The sequence below is a fragment of the Embiotoca jacksoni genome, unplaced genomic scaffold (assembly GCF_022577435.1).
Source record: "Embiotoca jacksoni isolate LCO1_2020_lvr unplaced genomic scaffold, fEmbJac1.0.p SCAF_15, whole genome shotgun sequence".
In the NCBI taxonomy this organism is placed as follows: domain Eukaryota; kingdom Metazoa; phylum Chordata; class Actinopteri; family Embiotocidae; genus Embiotoca; species Embiotoca jacksoni.
In genome coordinates, this window is record NW_027185285.1 from 1,377,651 (window position 1) to 1,394,266 (window position 16,616).

The window sequence follows — 16,616 nt, forward strand, 5'->3', positions numbered from 1 at the left end:
CTAAATCAAGGTTACCTTAATGCCACATTATTAAATGAGTCATCATATTTAATCTTGATTACAAAAACCAAGTTCTTTGAAATTGGCAATGCTAAAGCACAGGACCCACATAAAACCTAAAAGTGGTGCCAGTGCATCTTGTTTTAGCTGATTGCAGATGGTACACAGTGAAATCTTCAAAATGTTAAACTGTCCCTCCAGCTGGCTTTCACCACTTGTTAATGAAGACCAGCTGCCTTTACATGTGAACTGATGGAACTTCACACCCACTGATGCTACAGATATGTATGTATTTAGATGTTCGGATCTGTTCATGTATTAGGTGGAGTGGGGGGGATAGTAGACCACCGGGAGACTCTGAAGTGCTGCGCTCATTCCTTGAGTTTGTTCCCCGCCCAAAACGCCCTAGAAATGTCAATATCGTTTGGCTTGGAGGAGACAAAAGAGAACAATCTAAAACACCAAGGGGAACCGGAAGGAGGGTAAATGTTTGGGGTCACATTTAGGGAGTTATGACCGGGAAAGGTTTAAGAGAAGAGACACCTTTACCTTCAGCTGTGGGCCAAGCAGGGAGGTCACCCAAGGTGGGCACGTCTGATCGTCAGAACAACAATATCAGTCAAAAGTGCAGGTCAGCATGTGAGAGTTTGAGGGTGAAATGTGGGTGAGGGGAAGGACGTTGTTGGCTTAGCTCAAACAGGGATCACTTTCTGCTCAATATGAAGCCATGATATGTAAAAGGAGGAACGCATCGTATTTAATGTTGCATTTGCTATAATTACAATTTGTCTTCAAAAAAAAAATCACGAGCCTGAAAAAAAAAATCGGGCGAAGTGAACGTAGAGTCGGCAAAAGTTCTTAATCATCGCTTAAAAGCTGTATGCTAATCAGCCAGCAGCCGCGATAATTTGATGAGATGAGCTGCAGATAATCAGCATGTTTTTCCTGCCTGGTTCATGCTCAGCTGTATCATTAGACGGAATTTGAAATGATTCAGTCGACAGATTTTGCTCCATCCATCTGTAAGCTAAACTGTCAGGATTGACTTGGTTTGACATTAAAGATCTTGTGGATCAGAAATCTCGTGGAAAAACACTCAACTCTCGGCATCATGGCGCCGTTCATGGTGTTCAAACATTTGTGTTATTTTCCACAAACCTCAAAGTACATGAGACTGAGTTATTAATCTTGAGTTTAGACGTCAGGTTTATGGAACTCAAAAGGGTTCAAATACTGAATTATAATAACATGAAATAGATACATACTTGGAGCAGCATCTGGATAGTTGAATCCCAATTACTACAACATTGTTTTTTGCTAAAGCTAACAGGAGCTAACAGGCTACTTCTGGTAGCCAATGTTGGGCTTTTTAGCTTGAGACGCCGGGGACATGAGACTAGCAGAAAGGCGAAAGGGCGGTGACAACGGCACTTTATAAAATAAAAAGTGGCCTGAAATAAAAGTTTATTGGGGAGAATGAAGATAAAAAATGAAGACCTATAAAACTCTGGCTGTTTATTATACCGAGAGTGTTCCGCTTTCCCAACGAACGCTCTGTGGTTGTTCTTGTCTAACAACACACCTACAAAGGCACTGCTCGACCTTGAAACTACTTGCTGCACCTCATTTTAAAATGACACAAAACACAGTTATTATTGTCTGGGCTAATGCAGCTGTGGCTTAAATCTGCTGGTTCTTTGTTTGTCTTTGTTATTCATGAAGCAGTTGTGATACGTTGCCACCCTAAACTGCTTGGCACCCACTTCCCACGCTGACAATTAGCTTTGAGTGTCCACTGTCCCTCTGAGGATAACACTTTCATACATACAACGCCTTTTCACAATGACTGTTTTCAACAGTTTGTGGACAAAGAGATTTTTGCCACGAGTGTCACACCGCAATAATGGGATTATTTTTGTTTTCATTAGACAAGTGTAGGGATATCCACTCAGCCTCCAAATCTCAGGGAATGAGCGAGACTAACAGAGGGAGAGTAAAAAGAAGAAAGGAGCGTAAATTGCAGAGCACAGGAAGCAGAAAAAGGAAAAGAGAGACATAAAGAAGCGGAAACGTGGAAGACTTAATGGTGGAAAGAGAACTGCCCTCTTCATATTGAATAATCCGTGATTGCCAGTGACTCAAGGGGCGATTATTACATGGCACTGCAGAGATTCTTCCCAATCTTCTCAGTCTGAGGCGACCAAAGCTTCATTACTCCCCCATCTCTCACATCTCTCTCTCTGCTGAGACATTCATTTCTCTGCAATCTTCAGGACTGAATTTGTGTTTGAATGCTCTGTCGAATTCTGCGGGTTATGGAGGTTTAGGTGCACTTCACTGCTTCAGTTATTTTTCAAATTACATTGACATTAAGCTTTTTTTATTTTTTCGTTGAGCTCAGGCAGGGTGCAAAAATCTTCTCTTGGCTTTACTCGACTGACATGCTTCAACAGTTCAATTTCCTTGCCTCTGGAGGCCATCAAGCATGCTTATGTCCAGTCTTTTACCTGACCTTAAAGGACGAGGATGCAAGCAAATTAAAACCAGAAAAGGATGTAGGTCCAGTTATCAGGCAAATGTATAACAACAGTAGTATAGAGAGGGGCTTCAAGAAGTTTTAAGAAATTAAACTCAAGTCCTCTTAAGAGTTTTTAACAGTTAACTTTCTGCCAGACTTTAAAAATTAAACACAAGAGAAGGAGTAATTAAATTTTTTAAGCTCTGTGGGCTGATTTATTTTACTTAAAACAGGCAGAGTTTTAAATTTTCTGGGCATGTTAAAGACTTTAACACATCTATTGAGGATACATAACATTAAATAAACGGATTTTATAACTTTTTAATGGGTTCAGATCCTATAATTGGAGATAACTTAAGACTTTCAGACATAAAAACTCCTTCGGTAATTGCAGTGCTGTACCTCCATCACTTTAACCTGTCTGAAACAGGTCTCTGTGGGACAGAGCCTGCAGAATATCCTCATCTATTCTGTCAATCCCATAAGACAAAAAAAAGACAAAATAATGTGAATCTGCCTTTGAACAATTTATGATTGCTGTTGTCTTTCTGAAACAAAAGCAATAAGACAGCATTTCAAACATACACAGTTTCAGCATGCTGAGGACGGGCAGTATTACTGTGAGGGCACAGAGAGGACTGAGTGGCAGTGAGGAGTGATGGTAGAGGCCTATTTATGCTTGATCTGGTGTGTCAAATGAAAAACAGAACAGGTTGAGTGAATGAGTACACACATGCTGCTTGCTTTAAAGAATATAAGTGTGAAGGCTTGCTGAAGTTGTGCGGAGGGGCCATAACTGTTATGAGAAATTTTGTCTCTATTTGAAGAACAGGGTCATTAAATCTGCTTGTATTTGTGAATTTCTTTTTTAATATGGTTCTGTATACACCAACTCTCAGTTCCATCTGTCTTGATTCATGGCGGGCACGGATCATTGCCTCTCTTGGAGCCAATTTCAACCGTAGTAAATTTGAGGCCATTGTAAAATGCAGTGTCTTTCCAGAATGATCATCACCTTAATTTTTTATGATTTTTTTTTATCAACCTCCATTCTGTACAAGCCTTCTTTCAATGCCTCAAAATGGTTATGGTCAATTATGACCAGTACGGACAGAACAGTTCTGGCTCAGACATGCCAGATCAAGCATGCTTTGGCCCCAACAGTGCTGAATATAAAGATGGTACCTGCTGCTGGCCCTGGAGCTTCAGGAAGTCGTCTCTTTTGCCACTTTTAGTCTTGTCTGTGCTGTTCTGCTGCAGGTGCTTCAGCTTGGAGGCAGCAGAGGAATGAAAAACCTTACCAACGCTGGAATTATTTCCTCCCTAAGAAAATAATAAAGGGGGAGAGCAGAGTAGAAGAAAGACTAAGTACGAGTCACACCTCAAACACAAAAAACATGGTTGTACATTTCACTTCTCGCCTTTAATTTACACCTCAGACACACATCAGCTCGATACAGATTTTGAATTCAGAGAGCAAGTGTCTGTCTCCTGTGACCAATTAGGTTTTTAAGATTGAGTTTTGTAGCTGGTATAAAACTGAATTATCAACTCTACAGATTTACACCATCTATGATGTATCACTAGAAAACGACAAAGAGAAGAATATAGAAATGAAACATCAGAACTGACGTTGTGTAGCTTCGCCTCACGGCAGGATCCACGAGGCAGTGTGCTTAATGATCTTTCCCACCGAGTTACTCTATCGATTGTTTTTACTACGCACAAAAACAAATATGCATTCAGTAAAAAAAATGTCCAACTGTGCCTCGTCTGCACACAGAGACGTTAGCTGAAAGGAAAAGTAATAAAAGATTAACTGTAGTCGTGGGAAGTAGCCAATCTTTCCCTGCTACAGTAATTCAAGGCAGAAAAACTGGCTTCCATTTCAGCCCATCTTATTCTTAATGTGAATCAGAAATCCACACATAAAATATACAGTAAACTTGCTGCTTGATGGATAAATCATTATCCTAATTTGCTAATTGCAAACTGAACTGCGATGGGGCTCGAAAGTAAAGTGCTTGTCAGCGTGAATTTGGCGAGTACGCCAGCAAATGTTGGACAAGAGCAGGAAGAAGGGTCATGTTGAAATTATGAACGTGGTTGCAGTTGGAATGATGAAATAATGTGTGAAGACTCTGTAATCCACCGCCATGCCCACGGGAAAACTCCCTGGCTTTACATCAGAGGGCTAAAACTCACCATGACAGTGTGACTGTCAAGTGTTGCAGCCCAGCCCTGAGTGGGAAGTTACAGTCAGAGCAACAGTGAATACCGTGCAAGCCATCAAGACACCTCAGAGAGAAGTGGCAGCTGACACCGAGTCTTTTGATAAGTACTAATCTTTTGTGTTGCGGTCAGCTGGAGGTGATTTAACAGCAGGCTACCTGCAATATCTGGTAATAGAATTCAACACGTATATTAATACGAAGTGTATTAGAAGTGACATTTGGCTTTGATATAAGAGAAAGATTTCTGTCCTGATACAGGTTATGCGTGCTCACAGTTTTATTTACACTTTTTACTATTATCCCTCAACATTTTTATCTCCTTAAACATGTTTTCACCTGAAAGTGTTCTATCTCTTTATATTCTGAAAACACAAATTAACCAAGTGTCATTATGTACGCTGTTAAAATTGCGGGCACATAATGATACTGTATGTGAAATGTGCTCATAAGCTTGTTTAAATATAGCATAATCGCTGCTGTACATGGCTTTGCTTAAAACAATTTCAAAGGGAAAGGGAGCTGATTTCAAGGCAAAACACAGATAAGAAGTCGGATGAATTTGAGCTGACAAGTGAAGAGGAGAAAAGCAGAAGTTTGCCTTATCTACACATTTATTCTTTATTGCCTGTTTGCTATAACAAAAGGTGAAAATAGCCAGATTCCGAGACAGAAAACAGATGCCAGCAAAGATCAATGAAGAAACAATTAACGAGTCTGGGCTCGGCAGGGCAGCGGCTCCAGCACTAATCACAGAACACACAAGTAGGTAGGATGTCTGCTGTCTGTCCCCTTCACAGATTTTCGATTTCAAATACAATCAGAGGCCGATTTATGCAGGGAGCAGACATCAGAAGCTTGAAAGTGAAGCTCCAACACTCATCCACAGAGAAGAGGTGAAGAAGGAAAATAGAGCATGCTGCTTCAGAGCAGGAGTCTACACAGCAGGTGAAAGCACTGAACCTGGGTTGATGCTGTGCTCAAAGATGTCGGTTTGGGTGGGACTGGAGGCTTCTTGGTCTCTGAGGTCGGACTGCCAGTCGTCCTTACAGGAGTGCTCATGGTGGTTGTTTCAGTGTAGAGCTCCTCTGTAGTAGGATGGCCACCGATCTCTATCAAGGTGTTCTCAAGCTCCCGGATCGTCTCCTCCAAGCTGTCCAGCCTCCTGTAGGTGCTGCGTCGGACATCTTGGCTCGCTCTCCTCCGACTGGCGAGACTGTCCACACAGCTGGTCGACCCACTGGACTCAGGAGTCCTGTTTACTAAACTCTGCTGTGCCTCAGGTGTCATCTTAACTTCATCTGTGTGCTCAAGTGTCAGCATGTAATCCCCTGTCTCCATCCCTCTCCTCAGAGCCTCCAATAGAGATCCCTGCAGGCCTGGATGGTGGGAAGATTTCAATCTGGGTTTGGGAACTGGTTTTGACGACTCCAGAAAGGAATACAGCAGTTTGTAGGCCTCTCTGACAGTTTTCTCCTCCCTGAAGAGCACTAGAACAGGCCGTTCACTCAGCTGCACCTCAGAGACTTCTTTAGTCTGTGGTGAGATGATAAGAGTCTGCAGAACCTCTCCTGCAGTCCTGCGGAGCTCCTGGGCCTCGAGGGGAGACACCACCCTCATCTCCAGTTCTGTCAACAGCAGAGCAACTTCCTGTTTGAATTCCTGCTCCCAGTGAGGCAGCCTTTCAAATCCCTCCAAATGCCTTTCCCCGGAAGTTAAATTCCTGTAGGCCGTGTGGTGACCACTCCAATCTCGTGATGGACTCTCTTCTAGTCTTGCTAAATCTCTGACAGGATCCTTCGAGGTAGTGGGGGAACCTGGCAAACACTTTGTCAACACGATGTGGGGGACAGAAGACAAGTGCCTTCCCTAGGAATGAATAAAAGCACTTGAGGATTAAATTTAAACACACTTCCCTGCTCATAGGTGGAGCACTATATCAGCACAAACTTCAAGGGAGATTGACGATCACTGCATGAAAAACAACCGTGCACAACTACAGGAAAAAAGAAAGCATTGTCGTCAACGTGTATGGAATGATCGTGTAGAAGTCAAAGTGTCAGTGTATAAAGATGTGTGGGCACTTTACAGTTGCCGCAGTGTCTGTAGTTTCTAAACATACCAACTGGCTCTCACACACAAACACCAGCTTAAAAATCACTGCACAAAACCCTTCATGTTGTTGTAAAGGACAAATGGCTTTCCATTCATCTATTAAGAAACACCATGTGCAAGTACGCTTGTGTTCAAAGTGCAACAACAAATCGATGAATAGAGAGAGGGTTGCAGGTCAGGCTCACACCGAATCAAATGACTCACTAAATACTCACAGAACATAACCACCCAACTATTTTATCTTCCTTTAGTTCATTGTTTTGCCCGTACAACACATTAACTTTAAGGTTGAGTCTTCTAGGTATCATCAACACTAGCAAGGAATTCTCCACCCAGCTGGCCCAGAAACAAACAACAGACAATCAGCTCGTGAAGAGAGTTGAGTATCTAAACTAAACCCTTGATACTTTTTTCGTGTGTTACTGAAGACACCGATAGATAGCTTTGCATTTCGGCTGATTTGAATGTTTTTCTGCCCCCCCCCCCCCCCCCCCCCACCACAGATTAATGCAACTTTAACTTATGTACAAATTATCACACTATCAAGTAATTACATTTGGTACATGATGGTTATAAACGGTTATTTGGTCTCAGTTTAAGCCACATAATACAATTACAAAACTACAACTAGTACAACAACTGCTAACACTTATACTCGTAAAAAAATAATACTTTGCTTGTAGGTATTCTGCACAATTTCTGGTTGGGACTGCTTAAACACAGCATGTGTTCACATCAAGAATAGAAAGACAAAGAGATCAGCATTCGAAGTGAGACTGGAAGAGATGAGGAGTGCGTGACTGGATGTGGCTAAAGGCTGAGGAGTAGTTGGTGATCTCTGTGTGCGGTAGTGGGGTTGAGAAGAACAGAGACATAGGCGTAACAGGGGCAGCAATCCACAGAGGTCGGGGTCAGCCAGAGTGTTACCTCAGCGCCTGAGACCTCAAGAGGCCACAGGTCCGGTCTGGAGGGGGGTACACTTTTCCTGCTGCGTGGGCTAATGGATAGGGAAAGGAAAGGGGGCAGAGAGAGCCTGATCGGGGTTCTCTCAAACAGCTGGGGAGGGAAAAGGAGGTTCGAGAACTAATTAATTGTAAGATTAAAAAAACACAACAGCCAGTGAATAATGAAAACCAGTTAGCGTCAACTCTTTGTTCAATCAAATTTCAGGCAGGCCATCTCAAACACAGCCCATGAAGCTATCAGGATCCATCTGTCGGGCTCTGATCTGTGAGCCCTGGGTGATGATGTGTGTGAGTGAGCAGTATGTGATCTTTGGGCTGCCCCAGTGCCAGGAGCAGGGGGGACATATGGCACCTGCTGCTTGAACATGTGGTAATGAGGGCGAGCATTTCTGCACAAGCCAGTGGCAGATTGTGGACGTAACATAAATAATACAAAACAAAAAGAGCGCAGTTTTCCCAGTCATTGAACAACAAACGATTTAGGATGTACTCAACATGATCCCCAACTCTTGTTTCAATTACCTCCAATTCGGCAGCAATTTTCTCCTCCTCTCCTTCCTCCTTGTCCCCGGAGGCCAGGGTGGGAGGTGTGGATGCAGGTCGAGGGTTTTCGGACACAGCCCTCCTCAGTTTTACATGTGGCTTCTGGCCCTCAGTCTCTTCGGATTCAGATTTCTGGAACCACAAATACAAAAAAGGGAAGCGTGTAACATTTTATTAATAAGTACACAATGTTTTGCTCCATCTGCAATGTTCTACGAATGAACAGATTACATCTGTTATCTTATTTCTATACAGAAGACATGATTGTTGATTTGAGGAGAATTAAAATGTTGTCCATCTGTCAATAAAAGCTTTTTTAGACAGTAAAATTACGAAGAATTTCTATGCTTGTGAATATTTATCGTGCTACCTTTATGCTTTTTCCGGCAATGAGTGGCTCTCCACTGCGAGTGGTGATTCCTGGAGAAGAAGGGAAACTGCGTCTAGGTGGTGGTGGTGGAGGAGACTTGGAGGGTTTCTCGGTGCGATACCGAGGCACCGTCAGCTCATCTGCAAGAGAAACAATTCATGCTTAACCAACACAATGTTTTTAAAACCATATCACACCGACAAATGCCTTGTAGTTTGTGTCAAATTAAACATTTCATTTATAAACAAAACCTTGTTTAAGGTCCATTCATGTGTATCTCAGAGTTTTGGTGATTTTCATATTTTATTTGTTTTTGAGAACATCTGATGATCTCCAGAGTTTATGAAAACAATTTGAAATCAATTTGGATTCATTTAAAAATGCATTGTGGTTGCTTCGAAGAGTTGAGAAGTAGTTGGCCCAGATGATATAACTGCAGAGGCATGGAGATGTTTAGGAGAGATGGGAGTGGAGTTTTTAACAAGAATGTTTAACACAATCTTGGAAAGTGAGAGGATGCCTGAAGAGTGAAGAAGCAGCATGCTGGTACCGATTATCAAGAATAATGATGTGCAGAGCTGCAGAGGTACAAGTAAAAAGTTGAAGTTACGTAAAAACATAGTGGAAGCTAGGTCAAGGGAGGGGTTCATGATTAGTGAGCAGTAGTATAGTTTCATGCCAGGAGAGAATCCCACAGATGTGATGTTGATGGAGAAGTATAGAGAAGGTCAGAAATACTTTTTTTGTGAATTTAGAGAAAACATATGACACGGAGAGGAGGTGTGGTAGTGTATGAGGAAGTCCGGAGTAGCTGAGACGTGTGGAAGAGTGGTGTAGGATATGTAGGTTATGTCGGAGGTTTCTTCCTGTTAAGAGGGAGTTTTTCCTTCCCTCTGTTGGAGGTTTTTCTCCCTTAAAGAGGAGATTTTCCCTCCTCGCTTTTGTGGGAATTGTTGAATTGTTGGGTTTGTCTGTATCATGTTGTAAAGTTCTGCTGTAAGGACTTTAACGTGTTAAGTGCCATGAAATAACCTGTGTTGTGATGCGGCGCTATATAAATAAAAAGGAATTGAATTGAATGTATGACGGCGGTGTGAGAGTAGTGAGGTGTGCGGTAGGTGTGACGAATCGCTTCAAGGTGGATGTTGGATTCTATCAAGGATCGGCTCTGAGCCCTTTCTTGTTCAGTGACGGACAGGTTGACAGATGAGATCAGAAAGAATTCTCCGTGGACTATGCTATGTTTGCAGATGATACTGTAGTCTGTTGTGAGAGTAGAGAGCAGGCTGAGGACAGCCTGGAGAGGTGGAGAGAAGAGAAAATGGAGAGAAGAGGCATGAAAGCCAGTGGTACAAAAATGGAATTAAATGTTTGAATGAGATGGATACAAGGAGTAGAAGTGATGAAGTCGGATGAGTATACTTCAGGTCAACTGTTCAAAGTGATGGAGAAGTGCAGAAGACAGTGCAGGCAGGGTGTAGTGGGTGGAGAAGAGTGTCAGCGGTGATTTGTGACTGACAGCGTCCAGCATTAGTGAAACGGACCAGCTATGTTGATGAAAAGACACGAGGTGGAGCGGGAGGTGTCGGAGTTGAAGGGAGTGATGAGGATGGACAGGATTAGGATTGAGTATATTAAAAAAGATCAGGTTGGAAGGCTTGAAGGCAAATTAAGAATGGCAAGATCGAGACGGGGGAGCGGAGGAGAGATGTTGGGTATATCGGAAGAAGGATGCTAAAGATGGAGCTGCTAGGCAAGAGGAAAAGAGGAAGGCAAAAGAGGAGGTTTATAGGATATGGGGAGGGAGGACATGAAGTTGGCACAGCAGAAGAAGATGCAGAAGACAGTACGAATCTGCTGTGGCGACCCCAAACGGGAACAGCCAAAAGAAGAATAAGAAGAAAGAGGTTCTCCTGAGAACGAAGCAGTTTTTCTGTACTCTGAGGCCCTGAATTCTCCATCTTACCAGAGCCACGCCTGGATCCTCCCTCTCTACCAGAAAGTTTGTGCTGGGGCTTGTTGGCGCGGTGCTCTGGGATTGCTGCCCCACTCTGGAGGGTCTGGGTGGAGGGTGTGTTGGAGGAGGGCTTGATCTGCTTGGCAGCAAAGTCCAGGTCTGGAATAGCCTTCATTAGCTCAGCCTGGGTCTCCTCCAGCAGCCGGTTGATGTCCTGGGCGCTGTACTGGGTTAGACTGGCCCGCTTCTCCTCCCAGTCCCGCTCTGCTGCCTGTGAAGTACAGAGGTGGATCTAAATACTTAAAACACACAACCACTGTGGTGTTGCATGACTGCTGTAACTGTATTATATGATTTTTTTTTTTTTAGTACAGAGTTTGAACAGTAGGTGGTGAAGAAAGAGAAAGAGTTTCCTACCAGTCGGACCTCCACTGACAAAGCTTTGTCAGCAGCAGCACGGCGCTCCAGCTCCTCCAGGGCTTTGCCCTTGTGGGGAACAGGAGGGTGATTGTCCTTGTGAGGGCCGGACGGGTTACCGTGGCCACGGCTGAGGCTGATGTGAGGACTCCAGTTGGACAGGCTATTGCCTCCCCCAAGGTCATTGATGGTGAGCGCAGGGCTGGTGGGGATGTCAAAGTCTGCAAACTTCCGCAGGTCCTCGTTGTGCTTTAATGAGGGACTAGAGAAGTCCTCTTGCTTCTTCCATACCCCTTCGTTCGCTTGTCTGGCAAGACATGGAAGATGAATTCATTAATCTATGCTCTATGTAACATAAACTAAAACATGAATTATACATGACTTGAAGTGAAAACTATTGTTGGTGAATGCCAGAAACAATACAAAAAAACCTCTAAACACTGAAGGGCACAAACTTTCTCTTCTGTTGAATAAATTCTCCAACGTACTGTTACCCTTAAAGATGAGAGAAAAAACTAAACTTGATGAGCTCTTTTATGCGTGAGATTAATTGAACCAGAAGGAGAGGTGCCTTTTGGACACAAGGTTGATGAGGAGATAAACGATAAATCGCTCAAAGGCAAATTTAAGTCCAAGTCCACGCTCAATATGAAATTAAAAAGACATTATTCAAGTGACTTTAAAGGGCCTTCATCGGGGTGTCACACAATAAAGCTAGTTAATCACTATAATACCAACAGCTTGAATACATACTTAAGGACTGCTTTTTTTTCGGTACTCTTTAAGGTTTTAAATCAGTTCTGCATCTTTGATAGGTTCAGAGCTTTGAGCTTAAAAACAAAAGATGTTTAATAGTGGAACAAAATCTAATCAATTTTCTGTGGTCCAGGGCCCGTCTGTCTGCTGCATTTTATGAAAATCCATAATGTTCTGCTGACACACAAACAAAGACGGGTGTGCACATAATGTCTTTGGCAGACGTTCCTTCCTCTAATTGATCTTAAATGGATATGTTTTCACATCAGCTAATGTTGGACATATTTTACTCTCAGTATCAGAATTCAACACATTCAGTTGTATTTTTGAATCGGCACACAAACTGCAAAGCAGGCACAGACATGGTGCTTTTCTGTGTCGGAGCACGTTCATACTTGCGCATCGTGGCGAGGGTGTCAGTTATAGTCTTGCAGCGTTTTAACAGGGCATCAAGTCTGTGCGGCTCTTCTTTGAGGAATTTGACTGCTTCCACCTCCACCCGGAGCACCACCCGCATCTTACTCTGCAGGCCTGGGAATTGGTCTGCAGGTGAAAGCAAAGGAATAAACACGTGCAGCAAACCGTTCTCCCCCAAACACATCAATTTGTAAAGATGTTGGAAACCTTTCTGTGGTAATCAAACGTAACGTTTTTGAACTAGCGTAAATGGTCAGGGAGTCCATTAAGACAGTGAGCAATGAGACTGATTAAATGTTACAGACTGGCTGTGGGTGACTAAAAGATAATCAGTGCCTTGCTGAGTAATTAGAGTATTATAAACTGTCTGCCAGAGTATAAGAGTGTTTTTTCTTCCTGTGCATAGCATGTGAGATGTGTCAGCATGACTCACTTTTCAGCTCCGTCAGTGTTTCTCCCAGCTTTCTCAGAACGGTGGCCTTCTCCTCCAGATCCTGCACTGTCACCAGCTTGTGGTTGACAGACGACTCTTTCTGGATCTCTTCCACTGACTTCTCCAGGTCGCTGAGATGGAACAGACAGAAGGCTGACCACCAGGGAGATTTTTTTTCTGCTACACTTAAATCTTAACTGAATATTTATCTCAAGAATTATGTTCAGTGAAGTTTACGAAAAAAAAAAAACTCTGCCAAAAAACTGTCTCTCAATCAACTGGCAGCGAGATCAACAGTTCTGGACAGCTGTACTGGAAGAGTATGGATTGATATTTAAAAGTTTCTTGCAGCAAGTGAGGTAAAAAAAAACAACAACAACAACAACAGCAGAGAATCTATGCGAATATGAATGTAATAATCTCTGATGGTAAGACTAGTGTCAAATAAGCCAGCCTCGAGTTACATGATGAATACAAATTCTATATATAACTAGGCAAAATCATAGTTGCTACCACTCACCAGCCAGAGAAACAGATATCTATTAGCAGAGATCATCTAACAGTTCAACCAATTATTCTGAAATCCAAACGCTGCTCACAGTGAGATTCAGGAAATCTTCTGCCACTCACAGAGAGATTCAGGAATGATTACCACGGCGAACATTTCCACATATGAAACTGAAGCAAGTTATCTTATTATTAAATCTCAAGGTAGAGCTCTGCTCTCCTTTTGCAGTCACTTTAATTAGTCACTGGACAATCTTATACCTCAGATCTTAATAAGCATCTTGCTCTATGCCGGGCTTAATTACAGTTACAATTTCATCCCATCCATGCGTCACCCTGTAAAACGTCTAATTACAAAACAGATATGGACTGTGTTATGTCTGAAGCAATTATAAAATACGTGTTATAACACACCTTAAACCACATCACTGTTAAGTAGTAGTATATTCAAGATACTAAGCAAAAAACACCTATATAGTTACTGGAGAAAAATTACAGATGCATACATTTTTCTTTGATGACACTTTAATTGTTACTGATAGAAAATACAAAGATATACTGATAGGTTGGGGATTTCAACAACCATGTGCTGCTCGATAAATAAGCCTTATACTGTTACTGACTGGAGCTGCTGGATGATGAGTTCCTCCTCGTTGAGGTACTTGAGTCTCTCCTCCTCCACCAGGAGGCGCTGTCTCTGCAGAGGATCCTCCTGCTTCCTCAGGGCGTCGGCCACACGCACGTTCAGCTCCGCCTCGGTCCGTTTCAGCAGAATTCGCACCGAGTCCTGGTTCTCCATCTGCAAAAAAATATACAACATTACAGAAACACGTTATACACTCGGCCAGTATTTGGAAATGAGCTGTATCAATGTTAGCCTTGTTGACCTTAGTAGAATAATCTGTGGAGGTCATGAAATGTGCTATTTCAGTAATCACAGAATAACATTTCAACATAAAGGAGGATAAGTGAAGTCGACAAAGGCTTTACTAAACAGACTTCAGTGGTTCGCATCACTTTTTTTTGCCCTATCCTTGAGAGCGCAGGCTGTGACCTCTTTGTTTTACTGCGTGACCTCCTCTGCCTACAGTGAGAAGAACATTTTGTGCTATCCTTCACTGCTTATGCATCTTTCAGTCGTTGCTTGTGAGCTTTCGCCGTGCTCATGAATGCCCTGCGAGATGCAGCGAGGAGCTCACTCTGTGGTGTCTGTGTGCCTATTAGCATGTGCATATAACAGTCCTCTAAACACAAAATGCCGGGATGCCCTGAGGAAAATGAAAGATGTCCATGACAGAAGCACCGAGCGTGAACTCAGCTCCCTCTCAACTGTTATGAGTGGAATATTTTACAGGACTGCTGCGTGTAATACAACTCCCTGAGACGAAATCACCTGGTAAGCAAGAAAAATTAATAATTGATTAGCCTTATGTTCTAGGAAGTGAAGCAAGACAACAATATCACTAACATTTATAATGTGTTCCCCTTTATACTGCCAGCAGCAGCAGTTATGCAGATAGAGGAGGCCAAAAGCAATGGCGGCATATTAAAGAAAAATATTTAATAAATCTAGAAAAATACATTTTTTGATTTGTATATGTTGCAGTGCTGTGCTCCCTCTCCCTCAGATGCCGGTTTCTTCTTCACCCTCCCACCCTGTATAATTCATGAGCCACATGTAAAATTTAAGCTCCTGGCCATCACCACGAGCAACAATATGGGCCCAGGTGCAGAGGTCACGCTCGGACACACAGACATGTAAACAGCAAACTGTCCTCTCTCTGGGTACAGCACCCAGCAGCAGCCTCGGCCGTTCGGCTCTCCGCCTCCTTGCTCATAGCCAGTTCACCAAAGCTGTCATGGAACAAACAAAAGCACAGCACGACTACCATCTCTGTCCCATTACTCTTTCTTTCCACTTTTTCCCTGCAACTCCTCAGCAACTGAAAGCATTTAGCTCATCATCTCTTCCTGATTCCTCTTCCTGTAACCATGGCACCGCTTGAATCACAGATGAATTAAATACATTAAGGTCCTCATTTTGACTGACACTTTTGTGGCTTTTTGTCTGATTCTGCATCCATCATGACAACCTGTATCGCTGCAGAATAGCGCGACATGTGAATTAAGCTTTTATCTTTCTATTTCATTATTAATTCCCAGGTGATACAATGCCCTCAATGTGTCATGCAGTACAGCTATGTGAATCTGCAGGTGCTACTTACTGTAGGTGCAGTATTGAAGTGAAGATCAAATAAACATCAAAGCCACAGCTCCTGCATACTGTGCATGCGTGTGGAAATACTGAAATACAGTGGTCGACGACAGCTGCGTGTGGAAAAGAGATATTTTCTACAACTTTGGGACAATCTGCGGACCTCCGCACAAGCAAACTGCATGTACAGTCTCACAATCTGTATGAGCTGAATGTGATCCACTTTCTACAGACACTGCAGGCATGTCAACGGGGAAATAGGAGGGACACTGCAAAGAATACCTAGTACAGCATTCAGACTAATCAAGATAATGCCACTTCACTTCAACAGCAGTAGAAGTGTCCATGTAAATGATATGTAATTGATATAAAAGATGCGTAAAAGGAACTTAGCATAGTGTGCAGGCACTCAGAGCTGTGTTCAGAAACCCTGAACACTATTTGCCATTTTAATATACTAATAGATGTTTAAAATATTGAACAGCAAGCAAAAGTAGATAAATTATGTATATATGTATATGTAAGTATCATATGTCACGACCAAAAAAGATTCGAATGGCTATAGACCACTGATGGCCAATAAGAATTTGATTTTTTTTGTCATTTGAAAGAACAGACTGTTAAAGAAAGATAAATGGCTTTTCACAGCGGATATCATGTACCTGTGTCTTGCGTAGCTGGGAGAGCTGCTTGCGCAGGTCGGTGGCGTTCTGCTGCAGACCGTGCAGATGGAGCTGCATCTGCAGGCGACCAACGCTGTTGAACTGGCTCATGTTAGTAGGTGGTGGAGGCATCAGAGCCAGAGGTGCCGATGGCGTATGAGCTGCCAATCACAGAGCAGGACACGGGGGTCACCGGGAGGTCGTCAGGAAACAAATTGGTTAGTTTGCCGGCCAGTGCTCCGGTGAGATTTGCAGCCAGCCAGCATGACACACAGTACAAAGAATATAACACACACACACACACACACACACTCTGCAAAAAGCCCCAAAGAAATGTACATATAAAGAAAATCTGGGCACACACACACTGAATAGTGTGTGAATGCCAAAAAAAAAGAAAAGCACTATATTCACAAAACTCTAATTGCCCACTGGGAGAGATGGGAGCTCATGCTATTAGTAACCCAAAGAGAAGTGCAATTAGTCTATTTAGTAGTGACACACAGGGAT

General features: G+C 42.9%; 2 protein-coding genes across 14 annotated transcripts in view; both read right to left on the reverse strand.

Moving 5' to 3' along the window:
• srcin1a (SRC kinase signaling inhibitor 1a) overlaps window positions 1-16,616 on the reverse strand; it is a 103,630-nt gene that overhangs the window by 7,333 nt on the left and 79,681 nt on the right. For all 13 annotated transcript variants that reach the window (XM_069148706.1, XM_069148703.1, XM_069148701.1 and 10 more), the window contains 9 exons: window positions 16,107-16,267; window positions 13,853-14,028; window positions 12,723-12,853; window positions 12,268-12,415; window positions 11,117-11,423; window positions 10,709-10,970; window positions 8,743-8,882; window positions 8,352-8,504; window positions 3,704-3,841 (listed from right to left, as the gene is read on the reverse strand). In XM_069148706.1, the coding sequence (XP_069004807.1) occupies window positions 3,704-3,841; window positions 8,352-8,504; window positions 8,743-8,882; window positions 10,709-10,970; window positions 11,117-11,423; window positions 12,268-12,415; window positions 12,723-12,853; window positions 13,853-14,028; window positions 16,107-16,267 (1,616 nt within the window). The remainder of the gene's footprint in view (window positions 1-3,703; window positions 3,842-8,351; window positions 8,505-8,742; window positions 8,883-10,708; window positions 10,971-11,116; window positions 11,424-12,267; window positions 12,416-12,722; window positions 12,854-13,852; window positions 14,029-16,106; window positions 16,268-16,616) is intronic.
• LOC138197793 (sickle tail protein-like) lies at window positions 5,176-6,432 on the reverse strand. The gene has a single exon (XM_069148710.1). The coding sequence runs from the start codon at window positions 6,367-6,369 to the stop codon at window positions 5,674-5,676; it is 696 nt and encodes a 231-aa protein (XP_069004811.1). The 5' UTR covers window positions 6,370-6,432; the 3' UTR covers window positions 5,176-5,673.

Excerpts from the sequence above, each read along its gene's own strand:
- LOC138197793 (XM_069148710.1), bottom strand. The coding sequence starts at position 6,369 with ATGAGGGTGGTGTCTCCCCTCGAGGCCCAGGAGCTCCGCAGGACTGCA.